Source organism: Oncorhynchus gorbuscha, linkage group LG25 (assembly GCF_021184085.1).
Source record: "Oncorhynchus gorbuscha isolate QuinsamMale2020 ecotype Even-year linkage group LG25, OgorEven_v1.0, whole genome shotgun sequence".
Lineage (NCBI taxonomy): Eukaryota > Metazoa > Chordata > Actinopteri > Salmoniformes > Salmonidae > Oncorhynchus > Oncorhynchus gorbuscha.
Genome location: NC_060197.1, coordinates 2,601,150 through 2,621,114, shown reverse-complemented (window position 1 = coordinate 2,621,114; position 19,965 = coordinate 2,601,150). Strand labels below are relative to the sequence as shown.

General features: G+C 44.7%; 1 protein-coding gene across 1 annotated transcript in view; it reads left to right on the top strand.

Moving 5' to 3' along the window:
• The window catches only part of LOC124013588 (ankyrin repeat and sterile alpha motif domain-containing protein 1B-like), a 474,760-nt gene that overhangs the window by 206,026 nt on the left and 248,769 nt on the right, over nt 1-19,965 (top strand). Inside the window, 1 exon segment of the mRNA XM_046327903.1 lies at nt 19,015-19,116. Within this exon segment, the coding sequence (XP_046183859.1) occupies nt 19,015-19,116 (102 nt within the window).

Genomic DNA, 19,965 nt, shown 5'->3' with positions numbered 1-19,965 from the left:
ATACCTCTCTACCTGTTCTTATGTGTATGTAAACCTGTCCCCTGTGTTTACCCCCTCATACCTCTGTTCCTGTCTCTGTTCTTATGTGTATGTAAACCTGTCCCCTGTGTTTACCCCCTACCATACCTCTCTACCTGTCCCCTGTGTATGTAAACCTGTCCCCTGTGTTTACCCCCCTCATACCTCTGTTCCTGTCTCTGTTCTTATGTCTACATAAACCTGTCCCCTGTGTTTACCTGTCCCCCCCTCATACCTCTGTCCCTGTCTCTGTTCTTATGTCTACGTAAACCTGTCCCCTGTGTTTACCCCCCTCATACCTCTCTACCTGTCCCCTGTGTATGTAAACCTGTCCCCTGTGTTTACCCCCCTCATACCTCTGTTCCTGTCTCTGTTCTTATGTGTATGTAAACCTGTCCCCTGTGTTTACCCCCCTCATACCTCTGTTCCTGTCTCTGTTCTTATGTGTATGTAAACCTGTCCCCTGTGTTTACCCCCTCATACCTCTGTTCCTGTCTCTGTTCTTATGTGTATGTAAACCTGTCCCCTGTGTTTATCCCCCTCATACCTCTCTACCTGTCCCCTGTGTTTATCCCCCTCATACCTCTGTACCTGTCCCCTGTGTTTACCTGTCCCCCCCTCATACCTCTCTACCTGTCCCCTGTGTATGTAAACCTGTCCCCTGTGTTTACCCCCTCATACCTCTGTTCCTGTCTCTGTTCTTATGTGTATGTAAACCTGTCCCCTGTGTTTACCCCCTCATAACCTAATCCTACCTGTTCTTATGTCTACGTAAACCTGTCCCCTGTGTTTACCCCCCCTCATACCTCTGTTCCTGTCTCTGTTCTTATGTGTATGTAAACCTGTCCCCTGTGTTTACCCCCTCATACCTCTGTTCCTACCTGTTCTTATGTCTACGTAAACCTGTCCCCTGTGTTTACCCCCCTCATACCTCTGTTCCTGTCTCTGTTCTTATGTGTATGTAAACCTGTCCCCTGTGTTTACCCCCCTCATACCTCTTTACCTGTTCTTATGTCTACGTAAACCTGTCCCCTGTGTTTACCCCCCTCATACCTCTGTTCCTGTCTCTGTTCTTATGTGTATGTAAACCTGTCCCCTGTGTTTACCCCCTCATACCTCTTTACCTGTTCTTATGTGTATGTAAACCTGTCCCCTGTGTTTACCCCCTCATACCTCTGTTCCTGTCTCTGTTCTTATGTGTATGTAAACCTGTCCCCTGTGTTTACCCCCTCATACCTCTGTTCCTGTCTCTGTTCTTATGTGTATGTAAACCTGTCCCCTGTGTTTACCCCCTCATACCTCTGTTCCTGTCTCTGTTCTTATGTGTATGTAAACCTGTCCCCTGTGTTTACCCCCTCATACCTCTGTTCCTGTCTCTGTTCTTATGTGTATGTAAACCTGTCCCCTGTGTTTACCCCCTCATACCTCTGTTCCTACTCTGTTCTTATGTGTATGTAAACCTGTCCCCTGTGTTTACCCCCTCATACCTCTTCTACCTGTTCTTATGTATGTAAACCTGTCCCCTGTGTTTACCCCCTCATACCTCTGTTCCTGTCTCTGTTCTTATGTGTATGTAAACCTGTCCCCTGTGTTTACCCCCTCATACCTCTCTACCTGTTCTTATGTGTATGTAAACCTGTCCCCTGTGTTTACCCCCTCATACCTCTGTTCCTGTCTCTGTTCTTATGTGTATGTAAACCTGTCCCCTGTGTTTACCCCCCCTCATACCTCTGTTCCTGTCTCTGTTCTTATGTGTATGTAAACCTGTCCCCTGTGTTTACCCCCTCATACCTCTGTTCCTGTCTCTGTTCTTATGTGTATGTAAACCTGTCCCCTGTGTTTACCCCCCTCATACCTCTGTTCCTGTCTCTGTTCTTATGTGTATGTAAACCTGTCCCCTGTGTTTACCCCCTCATACCTCTGTTCCTGTCTCTGTTCTTATGTGTATGTAAACCTGTCCCCTGTGTTTACCCCCTCATACCTCTGTTCCTGTCTCTGTTCTTATGTGTATGTAAACCTGTCCCCTGTGTTTACCCCCTCATACCTCTGTTCCTACTTGTTCTTATGTGTATGTAAACCTGTCCCCTGTGTTTACCCCCCTCATACCTCTGTTCCTGTCTCTGTTCTTATGTGTATGTAAACCTGTCCCCTGTGTTTACCCCCCTCATACCTCTCTACTTGTTCTTATGTGTATGTAAACCTGTCCCCTGTGTTTACCCCCCTCATACCTCTCTACTTGTTCTTATGTGTATGTAAACCTGTCCCCTGTGTTTACCCCCCTCATACCTCTGTTCCTGTCTCTGTTCTTATGTGTATGTAAACCTGTCCCCTGTGTTTACCCCCCATACCTCTGTTCCTGTCTCTGTTCTTATGTGTATGTAAACCTGTCCCCTGTGTTTACCCCCCTCATACCTCTCCTCTGTTCCTGTCTCTGTTCTTATGTGTATGTAAACCTGTCCCCTGTGTTTATCCCAATACCGCTGCTGATCTGTCTAACAGTATGTAGCCGTTCTGTTCTGGAGATATCAGCAGCACTAGCGATCCATCCTGTCATAGCTTGAAAACAAGTCAAATGTTATTGGTGACATACACATGGTTAGCAGATGTTAATGCGAGTGTAGCGAAATGCTTGTGCTTCTAGTTCCGACAGTGCAATAATATCTATTAAATTCACAACTATGAATAATAATATGTACATATTATATAATCATGTTTCATATCTGTGCTGTCATGTCCCTCTCCCCTAACTGTTAGTCAGTGTTACAGTAGATTATATGGAGACAGAGAGGGGGACAGTAGATGATATGGAGAGAGAGAGAGGGGGACAGTATATGATATGGAGAGAGAGAGGGGGACAGTATATGATATGGAGAGAGAGGGGGGACAGTATATGATATGGAGAGAGAGAGGGGGGCAGTAGATGATATGGAGACAGAGAGATATGGGGACAGTATATGATATGGAGAGAGAGGGGGACAGTATATGATATAGATGATATGGAGAGAGAGGGGGACAGTAGATGATATGACAGTATGATATGGAGAGAGAGGGGGGCAGTAGATGATATGGAGACAGAGAGAGGGGGACAGTTTATGATATGGAGAGAGAGGGGGGCAGTAGATGATATGGAGACAGAGAGAGGGGGACAGTATATGATATGGAGAGAGAGGGGGGACAGTAGATGATATGGAGACAGAGAGAGGGGGACAGTAGATGATATGGAGAGAGAGAGGGGGACATGGAGAGGGGACAGTAGATGATATGGAGAGAGAGAGGGGGGACAGATGATGGAGAGAGAGGGGGACAGTAGATGATATGGAGAGAGAGATGGGGGACAGTAGATGATATGGAGAGAGAGAGGGGGACAGTATATGATATGGAGAGAGAGAGAGAGGGGGGACAGTATATGATATGGAGAGAGAGGGGGGACAGTAGATGATATGGAGACAGAGAGAGGGGGACAGTATATGATATGGAGAGAGAGGGGGACAGTATATGATATGAGAGAGAGAGATAGAGGGGGACAGTATATGATATGGATAGAGAGAGGGGGCAGTAGATGATATGGAGACAGAGAGAGGGGGACAGTATATGATATGGAGAGAGAGGGGGACAGTAGATGATATGGATGGAGAGAGAGGGGGGACAGTTGATATGATATGAGAGAGAGGGGGGACAGTATATGATATGGAGAGAGAGATGGAGGGGGGACAGTATATGATATGGAGAGAGAGGGGGCAGTATATGATATGGAGAGAGAGGGGGGCAGTATATGATATGGAGAGAGAGGGGGGACAGTATATGATATGGAGAGAGAGAGGGGGACAGAGTATATGATATGGAGAGAGAGAGGGGGACAGTATATAATATGGAGAGAGAGGGGGACAGTAGATGATATGGAGACAGAGAGAGAGGGGGACAGTAGATGATATGGAGAGAGAGGGGGGACAGTATATGATATGGAGAGAGAGGGGGGGATATACAGTATATGATATGGAGAGAGAGGGGGGACAGTATATGATATGGAGAGAGAGGGGGGACAGTAGATGATATGGAGACAGAGAGAGGGGGACAGTATATGATATGGAGACAGTAGATGATATGGAGAGAGAGAGGGGGACAGTATATGATATGGAGAGAGAGGGGGGACAGTAGATGATATGGAGAGAGAGGGGGGACAGTAGAACCAAACCACTTCTAATCCCCATACCTGCTGTAATACAAGACCTGCCTCCCCTGTCCAAACCACTTCTAATCCCCCTACCTGCTGTAATACAAGACCTGCCTTCCCTGTCCAAACCACTTCTAATCCCCCTACCTGCTGTAATACAAGACCTGCCTCCCCTGTCCAAACCACTTCTAATCCCCCTACCTGCTGTAATACAAGACCTGTCTCCCCTGTCCAAACCACTTCTAATCCCCCTACCTGCTGTAATACAAGACCTGCCTCCCCTGTCCAAACCACTTCTAATCCCCCTACCTGCTGTAATACAAAACCTGCCTCCCTTGTCCAAACCACTTCTAATCCCCCTACCTGCTGTAATCAAGACCTTCCCCCCTCCTCTTTTGACAAATACAAAACACTTTGTGGAACCCAATGATATTTATCCCCCCAAAAATCTACAATAATTGCGTGTATCTTGGCCAGAAGGCCAGATGGTGCCTCTAAACATGACAACCGATTCCACAGTGCAGAGGCAATCACATTGTTAACAATAATAGTGTGTCCCCTATATGACATACGAGATAACAACCAATGCCATCTCCTCATCCTCCCTTCCACCATTTCAACCACATCATTCCAATTTTGTTCCATAGTCCCCTCATCCCCTAGCTACACTCCAAGATACCCTTATACCATTCCAGCCCCCCTGGCAAGGCCACGATCCCTCATCCCCTAGCTACACTCCAAGATACCCTTATACCATTCCAGCCCCCCCCCTGGCTACACTCCAAGATACCCTTATACCATTCCAGCCCCCACGATCCCTCATCCCCTAGCTACACTCCAAGATATCCCCATTATACCATTCCAGCCCCCCTGGCAAGGCCACGATCCCTCATCCCCTAGCTACACTCCAAGATACCCTTATACCATTCCAGCCCCCGGCAAGGCCACGATCCCTCATCCCCTAGCTACACTCCAAGATACCCTTATACCATTCCAGCCCCCGGCAAGGCCACGATCCCTCATCCCCTAGGTACACTCCAAGATACCCTTATACCATTCCAGCCCCCCTGGCAAGGCCACGATCCCTCCAGACCATTTCCCAATCTGTGAAGCACAACTTTTTTTGCCAGTTTACCTTTGCAGAGGATGTTCCCTTAAACCGATCAAACCGACTCAAACTATCCACCTTCGCTTGATTTTTCACTAGAATAACTACATCATCAGCATATGCTGAGAGACAAATAGGAGGAATATCCTCTGAAAGGTGCACCCCTTCAATGCAATTTCTAATGTTATTTAGTAGTGGATCTATAGCGATGGCATTTAACATTCCCGACAACGAACACCCCTGCCTCGTTCCTCTACACACTTTAATAGGAGCACTCAAGCCACCGTTAACTTTCAATACACTTTCAATGTCACCATATATCACCGTGATCTTGGCAATAAAACCAGAGCTGAAACCAAGTGCCTCAAAGTTGCGTCATAAGTATTGATGTTCAACTCGGTCAAATGCCCTTTCCTAATCAATTGAAATTAGACCAGCATCCAACCCAATAGCCATAGAGACGTCCAGAAAATCCAGAATCAGGGAAATGTTATCCTCTATCTGCCTGCCGGGAACACAGTAGGACTGGTCCGTGTGTATGATGTGCCCCATCACCTCCCTCAGCCTGGTGGACAAAGCCTTGGACAGGATCTTATCATCAGTGCACAGGAAGGCCACCGGCCTCCAGTTCTTCACCTCCATAGGGTCACCCTTTTTTGGCAGTAGGGTGAGGACAGCCCTCCTGCAGCTTATCAGTAGTAACCCTCCGGTCAAACTATTGGTAACTCCTGTTAGCCAATCCTCTCCCAACATAGCACAAAAAGACTTTAAAAAAGTCAACAGGAAGCCCACCATTTTCCATGCCTTTCAATGCAGTGTATATCTCCTGCAAAGACAATGGTTGCTCTCGTTCACCCTGAGCTTCTGGAGCCCATCAAGAAACTGTTGTCACTGTTATATCCTCTTTGTCCTCACACCTGTAGAGCTCAGCATAGAACTCTACTACCCTCTTTGTACCTTCTCTAGGGCTAGGGAGCTCCTGTCCAACAGCTGATTTGAAGCAAATAATAATTCCTCTCTGTTCCTTCTTTTTCTCTGAACCAAATGCCCCCTGTGCTCTGATACCCAGCAGGTCTGCCAATGCGGCTTTTTTTTTGTCTTGAGGGCTTGAGTATGACCTTGATCTCCTGTGGTCTCAACTAACGTCAGAACGTTCACTATTTCAGACTCTGGGGCGTTCAATGATCTGGTGACATTCCTTGTGTATTGATTATAAAATTGTTGAAACCTTGATTTTCACACCACTGTTGGAGGGATAAAAAACTGGCCTTTTGAGACCTCCATCTCTCCCAGAAAAACTACATTTCCATTTCCTGAAGTGACCATCACTCAATAAAGTGATATTAAAATGCCAGTATGCCCTTTTGGGTTTTACAGCGTTAATGTACACCACCTCTGTTACTAAACAATGATCACAAAAACCCATTGGGGTTATCACACTTGATTTACAGACCTGAGATTGATGCTCAAAACAATAAAACCTATCTAACCTGGCCAGAGAGATGGTGTTCTCTCTCACTTGGGCCCATGTGTACTGTCTCGTGCCTCCCTGTAGGCTCCACCAAATATCACACAGTTCATGTGTTACTACAAGGTGTTTTAAGATGATGATATGGAGAGAAAGAGAGGGGGACAATAGATGATATGGAGACAGAGACAGAGGGACAGTAGATAATATGGAGAGAGAGAGAGGGACAGTATATAATATGGAGAGAGGGGGACAATAGATGATATGGAGACAGAGGGACAGTAGATAATATGGAGAGAGAGAGAGAAGGGGACAGTATATAATATGGAGAGAGGGGGACAATAGATGATGTGGAGAGAGGGGGACAGTAGATGATGTGGAGAGAGAAGGGGCAGTAGATGATATGGAGCGAGAGAGAGGGACAGTAGATGATATCGAGCGAGAGAGAGGGACAGTAAATTATATGGGGGGAGAGAGAGAAGGGGCAGTAGATGATATGTAGACAGAGACAGAGGGACAGTAGATAATATGGAGAGAGAGAGAGAAGGGGAAAGTATATAATATGGAGAGAGGGGGACAATAGATGATATGGAGACAGAGGGACAGTAGATAATATGGAGAGAGAGAGAGAGAAGGGGACAGTATATAATATGGAGAGAGGGGGACAATAGATGATGTGGAGAGAGGGGGACAGTAGATGATGTGGAGAGAGAAGGGGCAGTAGATGATATGGAGCGAGAGAGAGGGACAGTAGATGATATCGAGCGAGAGAGAGGGACAGTAAATTATATGGGGGGAGAGAGAGAAGGGGCAGTAGATGATATGTAGACAGAGACAGAGGGACAGTAGATAATATGGAGAGAGAGAGAGGGACAGTATATAATATGGAGAGAGGGGGACAGTAGATGATGTGGAGAGAGAAGGGGACAGTAGATGATATGGAGCGAGAGAGAGGGACAGTAAATTATATGGGGGGAGAGAGAGAAGGGGCAGTAGATGATATGTAGACAGAGACAGAGGGACAGTAGATAATATGGAGAGAGAGAGAGGGACAGTATATAATATGGAGAGAGGGGGACAGTAGATGATGTGGAGAGAGAGAGAGGGACAGTAAATTATATGGGGGAGAGAGAGAGAAGGGGCAGTAGATGATATGTAGACAGAGACAGAGGGACAGTAGATAATATGGAGAGATGGAGAGAGGGACAGTATATAATATGGAGAGAGGGGGACAGTAGATGATGTGGAGAGAGAAGGGGACAGTAGATGATATGGAGCATATGGAGAGAGAGGGACAGTAAATTATATGGGGAGAGAGAGAATGGAGTAGATGATATGTAGACAGAGACAGAGGGACAGTAGATAATATGGAGAGAGAGAGAGGGACAGTAGATGATATCGAGCGAGAGAGAGGGACAGTAAATTATATGGGGGGAGAGAGAGAAGGGGCAGTAGATGATATGTAGACAGAGACAGAGGGACAGTAGATAATATGGAGAGAGAGAGATCATATGGGGACAGTATATAATATGAGAGAGGGGACAATAGATGATATGGAGACAGAGGGACAGTAGATAATATGAGAGAGAGATCATATGGAGAATGGGACAGTATATAATATGGAGAGATCATATGGGGGACAATAGATGATGTGGAGAGAGGGGGACAGTAGATGATGTGGAGAGAGAAGGGGCAGTAGATGATATGGAGCATATGGAGAGAGAGGGACAGTAGATGATATCGTAGATCGAGAGAGAGGGACAGTAAATTATATGGGGGCAGAGAGAGAAGGGGCAGTAGATGATATGTAGACAGAGACAGAGGGACAGTAGATAATATGGAGAGAGAGAGAGGGACAGTATATAATATGGAGAGAGGGGGACAGTAGATGATGTGGAGAGAGAATGGGGGACAGTAGATGATATGGAGCAGTAGATGGAGAGAGGGACAGTAAATTATATGGGGAGAGAGAGATGGGGCAGTAGATGATATGCAGACAGAGACAGAGGACAGTAGATAATATGGAGAGAGAGAGAGGGACAGTATATAATATGGAGAGAGGGGGACAGTAGATGATGAGGGGAGAGAGAATAGGGACAGTAGATTATATGGGGGGAGAGAGTAGAAGTAGGGCAGTAGATGATATGTAGACAGAGACAGAGGGACAGTAGATAATATGTAGAGAGATATGTAGAGGGACAGTATATAATATGGAGAGAGGGGGACAGTAGATGATGTGGAGAGAGAAGGGGACAGTAGATGATATGGAGCGAGAGAGAGGGACAGTAAATCATATGGGGAGAGAGAGAAGGGGCAGTAGATGATATGTAGACAGAGACAGAGGGACAGTAGATAATATGGAGAGAGAGAGGGACAGTATATAATATGGAGAGAGGGGGACAGTAGATGATGTAGAGAGAGAGATGGAGGGACAGTAAATTATATGGGGGAGATGGAGAGAGGGGCAGTAGATGATATGTAGACAGAGACAGAGGGACAGTAGATAATATGGAGAGAGAGAGAGGGACAGTATATAATATGGAGAGAGGGGGACAGTAGATGATGTGGAGAGAGAAGGGGACAGTAGATGATATGAGAGCAGTAGATCATAGAGAGAGGGACAGTAAATTATATGCAGTAGGGAGAGAGAGAAGGGGCAGTAGATGATATGTAGACAGAGACAGAGGGACAGTAGATAATATGGAGAGAGAGAGGGACAGTATATAATATGGAGAGAGGGGGACAGTAGATGATGTGGAGAGAGCAGTAGGGACAGTAAATTATATGGGGGTAGAGAGATGGAGAGAGAAGGGGCAGTAGATGATATGTAGAGAGCGAGAGAGAGAGAAGGGAACAGTAGATGATATGTAGAGAGCGAGAGAGAGAGAAGGGGACAGTAGATGATATGTAGAGAGCGAGAGAGAGAGAAGGGGCAGTAGATGATATGTAGAGAGCGAGAGAGAGAGAAGGGGACAGTAGATGATATGTAGAGAGCGAGAGAGAGAGAAGGGGACAGTAGATGATATGTAGAGAGCGAGAGAGAGAGAAGGGGACAGTAGATGATATGTAGAGATGCAGAGATCATATGGAGAGAAGGGGACAGTAGATGATATGTAGAGATGCAGTAGAGAGAGAGAAGGGGACAGTAGATGATATGCGAGAGAGAGGGACAGTAAATTATATAGGGGAGAGAGAAGGGGCAGTAGATGATATGTAGAGATGCAGAGATCATATGGAGAGGGGGACAGAGACAGATGATGATATGGAGAGAGAGTAGATAATATGTAGAGACATAGATGATGTGGAGAGAGAAGGGGACAGTAGATGATATGGAGCAGTAGATCATATGGAGAGAGAGGGACAGTAAATTATATGGGGAGAGAGAGAAGGGGCAGTAGATGATATGTAGACAGAGACAGAGGGACAGTAGATAATATGGAGAGAGAGAGAGGGACAGTATATAATATGAGAGAGGGGACAGTAGATGATATGGAGAGAGAGAGGGACAGTAATATTATATGGGGGAGAGAGAGAGAAGGGGGGCAGTAGATAATATGATAGAGATCATATGAGAGAGAGAAGGGAACAGTAGATGATATGTAGAGATGCAGTAGAGAGAGAGAAGGGGACAGTAGATGATATGGAGCGAGAGAGAGGGAGTAGATAAATTATATGCAGTAGGGGGAGAGAGAAGGGGCAGTAGATGATATGTAGAGAGCAGTAGATCATATGGGGAGGGGGACAGAGACAGATGATGATATGGAGAGAGAGAAAGAGAGAGGGGGGCGAGACATATGATGATGTGGAGAGGGGTAGAGGGGGGGGGGCAGTAGATGATATGGATAGAGAGGGGGACAGTAGATAATATGTAGAGATGCAGTAGATCATATGGAGAGAGGGGGGTCAGTAGATAATATGTAGAGATGCAGTAGATCATATGGAGAGAGAGGGGGGCAGTAGATAATATGTAGAGATGCAGTAGATCATATGGGAGAGAGGGGGGGCAGTAGATAATATGTAGAGATGCAGTAGATCATATGGAGAGAGAGGGGGGGGGGCAGTAGATAATATGTAGAGATGCAGTAGATCATATGGAGAGAGGGGGGGGGCAGTAGATAATATGTAGAGATGCAGTAGATCATATGGAGAGAGAGGGGGCAGTAGATAATATGTAGAGATGCAGTAGATCATATGGAGAGAGAGAGGGGGGCAGTAGATAATATGTAGAGATGCAGTAGATCATATGTAGAGATGCAGTAGATCATATGGAGAGAGAGGGGGGCAGTAGATAATATGTAGAGATGCAGTAGATCATATGGAGATAGGGGGGCAGTAGATAATATGAGATGCAGTAGATGCAGTAGATCATATGTAGAGATGCAGTAGATCATATGGAGAGAGGGGGGGCAGTAGATAATATGTAGAGATGCAGTAGATCATATGGAGAGAGAGGGGGGCAGTAGATAATATGTAGAGATGCAGTAGATCATATGGAGAGAGAGGGGGGCAGTAGATAATATGTAGAGATGCAGTAGATCATATGTAGAGATGCAGTAAATCATATGGGAGAGAGGGGGGGCAGTAGATAATATGTAGAGATGCAGTAGATCATATGGAGAGAGGGTCAGGGGGCAGTAGATAATATGTAGAGATGCAGTAGATCATATGGAGAGAGAGGGGGGTCAGTAGATAATATGGAGAGATGCAGTAGATCATATGGAGAGAGAGGGGGGTCAGTAGATAATATGTAGAGATGCAGTAGATCATATGGAGAGAGAGGGGGGGCAGTAGATAATATGTAGAGATGAAGTAGATCATATGGAGAGAGGGGGGGCAGTAGATAATATGTAGAGATGCAGTAGATCATATGGAGAGAGAGGGGGGGCAGTAGATAATATGTAGAGATGCAGTAGATCATATGGAGAGAGGGGGGGCAGTAGATAATATGTAGAGATGCAGTAGATCATATGGAGAGAGAGGGGGGGTCAGTAGATAATATGTAGAGATGCAGTAGATCATATGGAGAGAGATCATATGGAGAGGGGGGGCAGTAGATAATATGTAGAGATGCAGTAGATCATATGGAGAGAGAGGGGGGTCAGTAGATAATATGTAGAGATGCAGTAGATCATATGGAGAGAGAGGGGGGGCAGTAGATAATATGTAGAGATGCAGTAGATCATATGGAGAGGAGGGGGGGAGTAGATGGGATGCAGTAGATAATATGTAGAGATGCAGTAGATCATATGTAGAGATGCAGTAGATCATATGGAGAGAGGGGGGGGCAGTAGATAATATGTAGAGATGCAGATCATATGCAGTAGATCATATGGAGAGAGTAGATAATATGGGGGATCAGTAGATAATATGTAGAGATGCAGTAGATCATATGGAGAGAGGGGGGGCAGTAGATAATATGTAGAGATGCAGTAGATCATATGGAGAGAGAGGGGGGCAGTAGATAATATGTAGAGATGCAGTAGATCATATGGAGAGAGAGGGGGGGCAGTAGATAATATGTAGAGATGCAGTAGATCATATGGAGAGAGGGGGGCAGTAGATAATATGTAGAGATGCAGTAGATCATATGGAGAGAGTGCAGTAGATAATATGTAGAGATGCAGTAGATCATATGGAGAGAGAGGGGGGCAGTAGATAATATGTAGAGATGCAGTAGATCATATGGAGAGAGAGGGGGGCAGTAGATAATATGTAGAGATGCAGTAGATCATATGGAGAGAGAGGGGGGCAGTAGATCATATGGAGAGAGAGGGGGGGCAGTAGATAATATGTAGAGATGCAGTAGATCATATGGAGAGAGAGGGGGGTCAGTAGATAATATGTAGAGATGCAGTAGATCATATGGAGAGATGCAGTAGATCATATGAGAGATGGAGAGGGGGGGCAGTAGATAATATGTAGAGATGCAGTAGATCATATGGAGAGAGAGGGGGGCAGTAGATAATATGTAGAGATGCAGTAGATCATATGGAGAGAGAGGGGGGCAGTAGATAATATGTAGAGATGCAGTAGATCATATGGAGAGAGAGGGGGGTCAGTAGATAATATGTAGAGATGCAGTAGATCATATGGAGAGAGGGGGGTCAGTAGATAATATGTAGAGATGCAGTAGATCATATATGCAGTAGATCATATGGAGAGAGGGGGGTCAGTAGATAATATGGAGATGCAGTAGATCATATGTAGAGAGAGGGGGATGCAGTAGATCATATGAGATGAGAGATCATATGGGGAGCAGTAGATAATATGTAGAGATGCAGTAGATCATATGGAGAGAGAGGGGGGCAGTAGATAATATGTAGAGATGCAGTAGATCATATGGAGAGAGGGGGGCAGTAGATAATATGTAGAGATGCAGTAGATCATATGTAGAGATGCAGTAGATCATATGGAGAGAGAGGGGGTCAGTAGATAATATGTAGAGATGCAGTAGATCATATGGAGAGAGAGGGGGGCAGTAGATAATATGTAGAGATGCAGTAGATCATATGGAGAGAGATGGGGTCAGTAGATAATATGTAGAGATGCAGTAGATCATATGTAGAGATGCAGTAGATAATATGTAGAGATGCAGTAGATCATATGGAGAGAGAGGGGGGTCAGTAGATAATATGTAGAGATGCAGTAGATCATATGGAGAGAGAGGGGGGCAGTAGATAATATGTAGAGATGCAGTAGATCATATGGAGAGAGGGGGCAGTAGATAATATGTAGAGATGCAGTAGATAATATGTAGAGATGCAGTAGATAATATGTAGAGATGCAGTAGATCATATGGAGAGAGAGGGGGTCAGTAGATAATATGTAGAGATGCAGTAGATCATATGGAGAGAGTAGAGGGGGGCAGTAGATAATATGTAGAGATGCAGTAGATCATATGGAGAGAGAGGGGGGCAGTAGATAATATGTAGAGATGCAGTAGATCATATGGAGAGAGAGGGGGCAGTAGATAATATGTAGAGATGCAGTAGATCATATGGAGAGAGAGGGGGGGGCAGTAGATAATATGTAGAGATGCAGTAGATCATATGTAGAGATGCAGTAGATAATATGTAGAGATGCAGTAGATCATATGAGAGATGCAGTAGATAATATGTAGAGATGCAGTAGATAATATGAGAGAGATGCAGTAGATAATATGTAGAGATGCAGTAGATCATATGGAGAGAGGGGGGCAGTAGATAATATGTAGAGATGCAGTAGATCATATGGAGAGAGAGGGGGGGTCAGTAGATAATATGTAGAGATGCAGTAGATCATATGGAGAGAGAGGGGGGGGCAGTAGATAATATGTAGAGATGCAGTAGATCATATGGAGAGAGAGGGGGGTCAGTAGATAATATGTAGAGATGCAGTAGATCATATCAGTAGATAATATGTAGAGATGCAGTAGATCATATGGAGAGAGAGGGGGGGCAGTAGATAATATGTAGAGATGCAGTAGATCATATGGAGAGAGGGGGGCAGTAGATAATATGTAGAGATGCAGTAGATCATATGGAGAGAGAGGGGGGGCAGTAGATAATATGTAGAGATGCAGTAGATCATATGGAGAGAGAGGGGGCAGTAGATAATATGTAGAGATGCAGTAGATCATATGGAGAGAGAGGGGGGCAGTAGATAATATGTAGAGATGCAGTAGATCATATGGAGAGAGAGGGGGGGGTAGATAATATGTAGAGATGCAGTAGATCATATGGAGAGAGATGCAGTAGATAATATGTAGAGATGGAGAGATGAGAGAGGGGGCAGTAGATAATATGTAGAGATGCAGTAGATCATATGGAGAGAGGGGGGCAGTAGATAATATGTAGAGATGCAGTAGATCATATGGAGAGAGAGGGGGGTCAGTAGATAATATGTAGAGATGCAGTAGATCATATGGAGAGAGAGGGGGGGTCAGTAGATAATATGTAGAGATGCAGTAGATCATATATGTAGAGATGCAGTAGATCATATGGAGAGAGAGGGGGAAGTAGATCATATGGAGAGAGAGGGGGGCAGTAGATAATATGTAGAGATGCAGTAGATCATATGGAGAGAGAGGGGGTCAGTAGATAATATGTAGAGATGCAGTAGATCATATGGAGAGAGGGGGAGTAGATAATATGGGATGCAGTAGATAATATGTAGAGATGCAGTAGATCATATGTAGAGATGCAGTAGATCATATGGAGAGAGAGGGGGGCAGTAGATAATATGTAGAGATGCAGTAGATCATATGGAGAGAGAGGGGGGCAGTAGATAATATGTAGAGATGCAGTAGATCATATGGAGAGAGAGGGGGGCAGTAGATAATATGTAGAGATGCAGTAGATCATATGGAGAGAGAGGGGGGCAGTAGATAATATGTAGAGATGCAGTAGATCATATGGAGAGAGAGGGGGCAGTAGATAATATGTAGAGATGCAGTAGATCATATGGAGAGAGAGGGGGGCAGTAGATAATATGTAGAGATGCAGTAGATCATATGGAGAGAGAGGGGGGAAGTAGATCATATGGAGAGAGGGGGGTCAGTAGATAATATGTAGAGATGCAGTAGATCATATGGAGAGAGAGGGGGGCAGTAGATAATATGTAGAGATGCAGTAGATCATATGGAGAGAGAGGGGGAAGTAGATAATATGTAGAGATGCAGTAGATCATATGGAGAGAGGGGGGCAGTAGATAATATGTAGAGATGCAGTAGATCATATGGAGAGAGGGGGGGCAGTAGATAATATGTAGAGATGCAGTAGATCATATGGAGAGAGAGAGGGGGGGGTCAGTAGATAATATGTAGAGATGCAGTAGATCATATGGAGAGAGAGGGGGGCAGTAGATAATATGTAGAGATCAGTAGATCATATGGAGAGAGAGGGGGTCAGTAGATAATATGTAGAGATGCAGTAGATCATATGGAGAGAGAGGGGGGTCAGTAGATAATATGTAGAGATGCAGTAGATCATATGGAGAGAGGGGGGGCAGTAGATAATATGTAGAGATGCAGTAGATCATATGGAGAGAGAGGGGGCAGTAGATAATATGTAGAGATGCAGTAGATCATATGGAGAGAGGGGGCAGTAGATAATATGTAGAGATGCAGTAGATCATATGGAGAGAGAGCAGTAGATCATATGGAGAGTCAGTAGATAATATGTAGAGATGCAGTAGATCATATGGAGAGGGGGGGTCAGTAGATAATATGTAGAGATGCAGTAGATCATATGGAGAGAGGGGGTAGATAATATGTAGAGATGCAGTAGATCATATGGAGAGTAGATAATATGTAGAGATGCAGTAGATCATATGGAGAGAGAGGGGGGTCAGTAGATAATATGTAGAGATGCAGTAGATCATATGGAGAGAGGGGGTCAGTAGATAATATGTAGAGATGCAGTAGATCATATGGAGAGAGAGAGGGGGCAGTAGATAATATGTAGAGATGCAGTAGATCATATGGAGAGAGGGGGGGCAGTAGATAATATGTAGAGATGCAGTAGATCATATGGAGAGAGAGGGGGGCAGTAGATAATATGTAGAGATGCAGTAGATCATATGGAGAGAGGGGTCAGTAGGATAATATGTAGAGATGCAGTAGGGGGGGCAGTAGATAATATGTAGAGATGCAGTAGATCATATGGAGAGAGAGGGGGCAGTAGATAATATGTAGAGATGCAGTAGATCATATGGAGAGGAGGGGGGCAGTAGATAATATGTAGAGATGCAGTAGATCATATGGAGAGAGAGGGGGCAGTAGATAATATGTAGAGATGCAGTAGATCATATGGAGAGAGAGGGGGGCAGTAGATAATATGTAGAGATGCAGTAGATCATATGGAGAGAGAGGGGGGCAGTAGATAATATGTAGAGATGCAGTAGATCATATGGGAGAGAGGGGGCAGTAGATAATATGTAGAGATGCAGTAGATCATATGGAGAGAGATCATATGGAGAGAGGGGGCAGTAGATAATATGTAGAGATGCAGTAGATCATATGGAGAGAGAGGGGGGCAGTAGATAATATGTAGAGATGCAGTAGATCATATGGAGAGAGAGGGGGGCAGTAGATCATATGGTAGAGAGGGGGCAGTAGATCATATGTAGAGAGAGTAGATCATATGGAGGAGGGGGCAGTAGATAATATGTAGAGATGCAGTAGATCATATGGAGAGAGAGGGGGCAGTAGATAATATGTAGAGATGCAGTAGATCATATGTAGAGATGCAGTAGATCATATGGAGAGAGAGGGGGTCAGTAGATAATATGTAGAGATGCAGTAGATCATATGGAGAGAGAGGGGGCAGTAGATAATATGTAGAGATGCAGTAGATCATATGGAGAGAGATGCAGTAGATCATATGTAGAGAGAGAGATCATATGGGAGGCAGTAGATAATATGTAGAGATGCAGTAGATCATATGTAGAGATGCAGTAGATCATATGGAGAGAGAGGGGGGTCAGTAGATAATATGTAGAGATGCAGTAGATCATATGGAGAGAGAGGGGGCAGTAGATAATATGTAGAGATGCAGTAGATCATATGGAGAGAGGGGGGGGCAGTAGATAATATGTAGAGATGCAGTAGATCATATGGAGAGAGAGGGGGTCAGTAGATAATATGTAGAGATGCAGTAGATCATATGGAGAGAGAGGGGGGCAGTAGATAATATGTAGAGATGCAGTAGATCATATGGAGAGAGAGGGGCAGTAGATAATATGTAGAGATGCAGTAGATCATATGGAGAGAGAGGGGGGGTCAGTAGATAATATGTAGAGATGCAGTAGATCATATGGAGAGAGAGGGGGCAGTAGATAATATGTAGAGATGCAGTAGATCATATGGAGAGAGAGGGGGTCAGTAGATAATATGTAGAGATGCAGTAGATCATATGGAGAGAGAGGGGGTCAGTAGATAATATGTAGAGATGCAGTAGATCATATGGAGAGAGAGAGTAGATAATATGTAGGGTCAGTAGATAATATGTAGAGATGCAGTAGATCATATGGAGAGAGAGGGGGTCAGTAGATAATATGTAGAGATGCAGTAGATCATATGGAGAGAGAGGGGGGGCAGTAGATAATATGTAGAGATGCAGTAGATCATATGGAGAGAGAGGAGGGGGTCAGTGGATAATATGTAGAGATGCAGTAGATCATATGGAGAGAGGGGGGTCAGTAGATAATATGTAGAGATGCAGTAGATCATATGGAGAGAGAGGAGGGGGTCAGTAGATAATATGTAGAGATGCAGTAGATCATATGGAGAGAGGGGGGTCAGTAGATAATATGTAGAGATGCAGTAGATCATATGGAGGAGAGATCATATGGGGGTCAGTAGATAATATGTAGAGATGCAGTAGATCATATGGAGAGAGGGGGGTCAGTAGATAATATGTAGAGATGCAGTAGATCATATGGGAGAGAGGGGGGTCAGTAGATAATATGTAGAGATGCAGTAGATCATATGGAGAGAGGGGGTCAGTAGATAATATGTAGAGATGCAGTAGATCATATGGAGAGAGGGGGGGCAGTAGATAATATGTAGAGATGCAGTAGATCATATGGGAGAGAGGGGGGCAGTAGATAATATGCAGAGATGCAGTAGATGATATGGAGAGAGAGGGGGGGGGACAGTAGATATGTAGAGAGAGAAGATATGGAGAGATAGAGAAGGGGACATTAGATGGTATGTAGAGAGAGAGAGAAGATATGGAGTGAGAGAAAGGACAGTAGAGGATATGGAGAGAGAGTGTGGTCTTTGTCCTACCTCCCACTCCTCTCCCCCCTTATTTTCCTCAATCGCTTCCTGTTTCCTCTGTTGTCTTTTTGCACTTCCTGTGAGGAACCCGGGCGGCCATATTGTTTTTGTTCAGGGGGCTTATTTAGATGAGAGTGACAGGCCTGTGCTGGTTTACTGTCTGACCCCTGTCATCCACCCAACCTTCTCTTTTATCCGTGTGTGTGTGAGATACAGGATGGACGTGGCTAGCTTCCTCTGTCAGTAAATTGTCAGACAGAAATACAGTATGGATGATTTCTCCAAGTGAGTCTATTTAGGATCTTTGTCCTCCAACACGCAACACTTTACAGTGCTTCCCCTTTAAAATGTGTATATAGATTTACTTGTTAAGGGAGTGTGTGCAGGAGGCTAGATTGTGTGTGTGCTTGCTCGTGTGTGAGTGTGGGGTGGTGTCGGCTGGGTGCCTGTCTGACCCATGGTTTCGGTCTTCTGTCTGTCTGTTGCAGGTATTGATGCCAACATCACAGACTGCCAGGGAAGGACAGCTCTGGAGATCCTCAGAGAACACCCAGCACAGAAGTCCCAGCAAATCACTGCACTCATGCAAGGTAACACACATTAACATACACACACATTAAAACCACACACATGCATTAACACACACACATGCATTAACCACACACACGCATTAAAACCACACACGCATTAAAACCACACACACGCATTAAAACCACACACGCATTAACCACACACATGCATTAAAACCACACACACGCATTAAAACCACACACGCATTAAAACCACACACGCATTAAAACCACACACACACATTAAAACCACACATACGCATTAAAACCACACACGCATTAAAACCACACACACGCATTAAAACCACACACACGCATTAAAACCACACACACGCATTAAAACCACACACACACATTAAAACCACACACGCTTTAACCACACACATGCATTAACCACACACATGCATTAACCACACACATGCATTAACCACACATGCATTAACCACACACATGCATTAACCACACACACGCAGTAAAACCACACACGCAGTAAAACCACACACACGCATTAAAACCACACACGCATTAACCACACACATGCATTAACCACACACACGCATTAACACACACATGCATTAACACACACACGCAAACCTCTTAAAGCTAGGGGGCACTATTTATATTTTGGAAAAATAACGTTCCCAAAGTAAACGGGCTATTTCTCAGGACCAGATGCTAGAATATGCATATAATTGACAGCTTAGGATAGAAAACACTCTAAAGTTTCCAAAACTGTAAAAATATTGTCAGTGAGTATAACAGAACTGATATTGCAGATGAAAGCTTGAGAAAAATCCAATCAGGAAGTGACTCTTATTTTGAAACCTCTGCGTTCCTATGCATCTCTATTGACCATTGAAAGGGATATCA